This window comes from Mercurialis annua, linkage group LG8 (assembly GCF_937616625.2).
Source record: "Mercurialis annua linkage group LG8, ddMerAnnu1.2, whole genome shotgun sequence".
Taxonomy (NCBI): domain Eukaryota; kingdom Viridiplantae; phylum Streptophyta; class Magnoliopsida; order Malpighiales; family Euphorbiaceae; genus Mercurialis; species Mercurialis annua.
In genome coordinates this window covers 23,172,716-23,178,128 of record NC_065577.1, presented here as the reverse complement: position 1 = coordinate 23,178,128, position 5,413 = coordinate 23,172,716, and the positions used below count along the sequence as shown (strand labels likewise).

At 42.0% G+C, this 5,413-nt stretch overlaps 1 protein-coding gene across 1 annotated transcript; it reads right to left on the bottom strand.

The window, feature by feature from the left end:
* Window positions 1–316: 316 nt before the first annotated feature.
* Window positions 317–1,635, bottom strand: LOC126661758 (uncharacterized). The gene is made up of 6 exons (XM_050355623.1): window positions 1,615–1,635; window positions 1,199–1,498; window positions 1,008–1,112; window positions 817–873; window positions 570–727; window positions 317–524 (listed from the first exon to the last, which is right to left on the bottom strand). Exons 1-6 carry the CDS (start codon window positions 1,633–1,635, stop codon window positions 317–319), a joined length of 849 nt encoding a protein of 282 aa, XP_050211580.1.
* Window positions 1,636–5,413: the final 3,778 nt, after the last annotated feature.

Below are 5,413 nucleotides of genomic sequence, written 5' to 3'. Positions count from 1 at the left end.
TCCGTCGCTAATTCATCAGCTTTTGTCTCCAAAAGCTGATGAATTGGCGACGGGCATGTCCGTCGCAAATACCATAGTCCGTCGCAAATTTCATTGTTTTTCGGCATTTTTCTGCCGTTTTACGCTATTTTTTTGCCGTTTTCCCCTGTCGTTTTAAATACAGTAAAACAATTCAATTATGAATTACAATCAATTAAAACTGACAAATATATATATATATATATATATATATATATAAATATAAGAGTATACATATAAACGCAGAATATAAAAGAAACCGTATTATATGTTTGTAATAAAATAAACTAACACGACACTACAAAGCTGGTGTGTCGTCATCGTCTGGTGGGGTAGGTGGGCGCTGTGGCCGATACTCTGCCGGAAGGTTAGGAATCATCCTGGCAATCTCCTCGCGTATCATCTGGGCCATGTTCGCAGCCTGCTGTTCCCGAGCCAGTCGCAGACCCTCCTGAATGCGGGCCTGCACACGGCGCTCGACCTCCTCGTCTGCCTGCTGCGACGTCCTAGAAGAGCTGCCTCACTGCACCCTGGTGCTTGGCCCAGCGTACCTGCTGCTCGCAGAACCCAAGCCGTACACGCGTTTCTTCTTGTTGATGCCCTCGATGTCTAGAAACACCTGGGTCTCGTTCATTGCAGCTGTGCTCGAGGAGCTACCCTCTCCGGTCTGAGGCTGTGTCGCAGCAGCAAGCCTCTTAGTGATGGCGTCCTACAAAACAATAAAAAAGATATCAGTTTAGTTTTAAAGCAACCAAAAATGCATAACATATTACAAAGTAAACCTAATTAATTTCTAACGAAATTTCGACAGCATTTCCTCTGTAATATGAGCATCACCCATTTTTCAGGGAAGTCCTGCAAGCAAATTCCAGTATATAATCCAATAACAAACATGTTTAACAGCTAACCAACAAGCATTTTCAATCTAATATATCATTTCCGAACTATTAAATTCAACTTAGAGAATTACAAGTTTAATAAAAACTTACAGTCATATCCTGAGCCCGTTTGTTGACCGGCTTCTTGTCAGCCTTCGTGGAGTGAAGGCGAGTGTACAACTCCGTCGCACTCGGTTTCCTGCCAAGCTCCCTTTCCTAAAATAAAAAATACAATTCAATTAGTATCAAAATAAAATAAATACGTTATTTAAGTATTTTAATTACTGAATATTAAAACAGACCATCACATCCATATGCTTCAGAGCAGAGCGAGATCCACTAGTATGGCGGACAGGTCCAGAACCGGCGCCCGCTGGCTCGCTCATCCGATTTGCTCGGGCGGTTTCTGACCTTTTCTTCTCTTTCTCTGAGTTCCAGAACGTGTTCCAAGCATCCCAGATCTCCTGGGTCACAGAAATATGCTTCTGTTGCGTCCTCCTCATTCTGTGGATGTTGTCTTTGTAGCGGTTGGCTGCATGGACCATGAAGACATGTCTAATGACCTCCTCGCTGTACGCCGCACTATCCCACCAGAACTCTTTCTGCAAACAGTACAAACATGTTGCATTAGTTAGTTTTTTCAAAAAAAACATAATTTAAACGTTATGAAGCTGTAAATTGAATTACCTGGAACTCCTGGAAGTAGAACTCTCTATGCTCGGTTGTTAGAAAGCGCCATGTTGTTCCATTATCGAACCAGCACTTCCTAAAAATCTCCCGAATAGCCCGTGAAACAGGCCCAGAGTCGATCAACATCGTCCTGTGATTTTTTAGGCATAGTTTAGTATATATACATATTACAATTTAAACGTGGATAACTAAATTGCAAAAATACCTGCTAGGGTCCGGGTGAACCCTCGCCCTACCCCGGTCGTCCAGAACAGCCGGGGGCTCGCCAGGCTCACGCTGCTGCCGAGGCTGAACAGGTGCTCCAGCCTCTAACTGCTGCTGCTCCTCAGCAACGTCGTCATCACCAGGAACAGGGTCTGATCCCCGTCCGCGTCCTCGGCCTGAGGCTGATCCTCGGCATGTGCCTGATCCTCGACCTCGACCCCTCATACCTGCACATACATCAATTTTAAATGTTCGACAAACAACCAACACATTTATTAATAAAATTATACATTCCTTCGTGAAACATAAAACTAAGAAATATAAATTCAAATTCAACAAGTGTACACATGAATAATATAATTAAAAAACATAATTTCGAGCAGCGTTAATACATCATCTTTAACAATTGATTATGGTTGCAAAAAATCTAGTACATAAAATTTACTAAACTACTAAAGTTCTTCGCTTTCATCTTCGTCTGATGAGGATGCGATGAACTCATCTTCTGTTTCTTGTTCAGGAGGCATGAGCAACGCATCGTCCTCAGCTTCTCCAGTTTGATCAGCCAAATATGTCGGATTGTCTTCTGTTGCAACAATGAGAGGATTTTCTTCTATGTCATCTTGAAAGGTCGGGATAATCCCCTCGGGCATGTCAAGCTCTGATCGCGCCTTTATCCTGCAAACTGCCCACCAATTTATTTTATCCCTTCTTTTACTCGGATATGGCAGGTAATGAACTTGGTCGGCCTGTTCAGCTAAGATGAACGGTTCATACTTGTTGTATCTCCTTCTGTTATTAATATCCACCATGTTGTATTTTTTGTTACTAATTGTGTCTGAATTTTGCGCTGGGTCGAACCATTCGCATTTAAATAAGACAGTCGTTTTCATTGGAAGCGCTGGATACTCTAACTCAATTATGTCTGTCAGAAATCCATAAAAGTCATTTTCGCTACCGACATATTGAGTTCCCCTTACGTAGACTCCACTATTCATTGTAAGTTGTTCCTCCCCATAAGCTTGAGTCTGAAACTTGAACCCGTTTACACGGTACCCCTTAAATGTTCTAACTGATCTAAGATGTCCTTTAGCGAGACTAAGAATGAAGGGATTGGTACAGACAGTTGGATCTTGCACCTGAAGCGTAAAAGTGTATTATAAATCGGAACTTTTAACTAAAAGAAACGAAATATATTCTGTAAAATACTTACATATTGTTGAAACCAGCAGGCAAAGTCACTCTCGAACTTTGGTTCAATTTGCGAGGTGCTGATTTCAGGGTTTCCTCTACGCAACTCGCCTTCGAAAACCCTTTAGTTACGAAGAAAACAATAATTAGAAGCTAAATAATCATTGTTAATTACATTGACAGCTGTATTAAAGCTTACTCTCTGTAATTTTCAATTTCTGAACAATTCAACAGAACATATGTCCGGGCAGCAACAATCTCAGCATCTTCAAGATATCTCTTGCGGCAAGCACCCACTGATTGCCCTTGCGGCTTGAAAATCGATAGTCTCTCAACATCGTCGTCGACTTCAATGACACAAACTTCATTTCTTTGCAGCCGCTCAGGTATCATTGGGTCACCTTCTGAAAAATAATAAGCTGCAAATTTTGCGGTTTCTTCATTTAAGTATCCGCTACTAATGCTTCCTTCCACCCTCCCTTTATTGCTCACTTTTTTTTTCAGTTTTCTCAAATATCTGATTGCACATACGCCAAAGTAAGTAAACATTACATGTTAATATACTGATACACAGAATTGAGAAACTTCAGTAATATTACCTTTCAAATGGGTACATCCAGCGATACTGAACCGGCCCTGCCATCATAGCTTCGTATGGTAGATGTACGGGTAGATGTTCCATGGAGTCAAAAAAGCTGGGACGAAAAATACATTCCAGCTTACACAATATCTTTGGGATTTCCTGCCTCATACGATCTAGATCTTTCTCTGTTAGAGACGTGGAGGTTAACTCACGAAAGAAGATACTCAACTCTGTCATAGGCTCCCACACTTCCTTCGGTAATAGCTCACGGAGAGCGATTGGCATAAGTCTTTGCATAAAAATGTGGCAGTCGTGACTTTTCATTCCATGCATTTTCATACCGATTGTATCGACACATCTGGACAAGTTGGACGCATAGCCATCTGGAAATTTTATTAACTTAATCCACTCGAGCAAAGCCTTTTTTCCGTCCCTGTCCAAAGCATACATTGCCTTAGGAAATCTCCCAGTAACCGGATCTTTTGCTAACTCAGGCCAAGCACATATGTCATTCAACTCTTCTCTCGATTTTGCATGGTCTTTTGTTTTCCCGGGAATATTTAGTACAGTATTGAAAATGTCGTCGAATACGTTTTTCTCAATATGCATGACATCGAGATTGTGACGAATTAGATTTGTTTTCCAATACGGAAAATCCCAGAATATACTTTTTTTATTCCAACCATAATTTTCCGACTTCGCGGCATTATTTTTCTCAGCCCCAATTTCATATGCCTTCATAAAATCCCAGATTGTCCACCTCTACCAACAATTCTTCTCCGGTTTTCGGCTGTCCGAAACTATTGTTTACGGTTTTTCCTTTTCGGAAATGAGTTGTATTACGACGGTACGGGTGACCATGAGGCAAGAACTTTCTGTGACAGTCAAACCACGACTGTTTTCTACTCCCTTTAAGCGTAAAAGCATCCGTATTTTCCATGCAGTGTGGGCAAGCCAGTCTCCCAGATGTGCTCCAGCCAGACAACATCGAATAAGCAGGAAAATCATTAATTGTCCACATAAGTGCCGCTTTCATTTGGAAATTCTGTCGCCTTTGTACGTCGAATGTCTGCACTCCGAATTCCCACAGTTGGTTCAGCTCAGCTATCAATGGCTGCAGGAAAATATCCATTTGGTGTTTAGGATTTCGAGGCCCAGGGACAATAACAGTTAAAAACATGAACTCATCTATCATACACATCCCTGGGGGAAGATTGTATGGTGTCAAAATTACAGGCCATGATGAATAATTCTGCCCGAAGGCCCCAAATGGCTGAAACCCATCAGTACACAGGCCAAGTCTGATATTTCGAACTTCTGCCGCAAACTCTGTATGCAATTCACTGAAATGTTTCCACGCCGGGGAGTCTGACGGGTGACACATCTTTCCATCAACCATTTCGTGTTCTGCGTGCCACGTCATATGCTTGGCGGTGGCTTTAGAAGCGTACAACCTCTGCAGTCTCGGAGTTATAGGAAAATAAAACATTTTCCTATAAGGGACGTTAACTCGTCTTTTCACAGAATTTCCTTTAGGGGGCGGTTTCCACCGTTCGTGATCGCAAATTTTGCATCGCGTTAACTCCGCGTCTGACCCCCAATAAATCATGCAGTTGCGGAAACAGCAATCGATAACTTCAACCGGCAACCCAAGACCTCTGACTATCTTCTTTATTTCAACAAAGTTCTTTGGTATCTTGTTGTCCTCTGGGAGCAGCTCTTGTATAAATTCTCTCACATCATCTACTAAAGCTACTGACCCACTATGTCGACATTTGATGTCCAACATTTTAGCAGCTGCAGACAAGGGAGAATGTTTGCTATTACCGGAGCATACAGGTTCTTCGGC

Bases quoted from the DNA above. Each gene is read 5' to 3' on its own strand.
- LOC126661758 (XM_050355623.1), bottom strand. From the start codon at position 1,635: ATGGCGCTTTCTAACAACCGA. The intron at 728-816 runs GTTAGAAATTAA...ATTGTTTTGTAG, and splicing joins GGAAATGCTGTCGAAATTTC to GACGCCATCACTAAGAGGCT. The intron at 525-569 runs GTACGCTGGGCC...CAGCTCTTCTAG, and splicing joins TTGGGTTCTGCGAGCAGCAG to GACGTCGCAGCAGGCAGACG.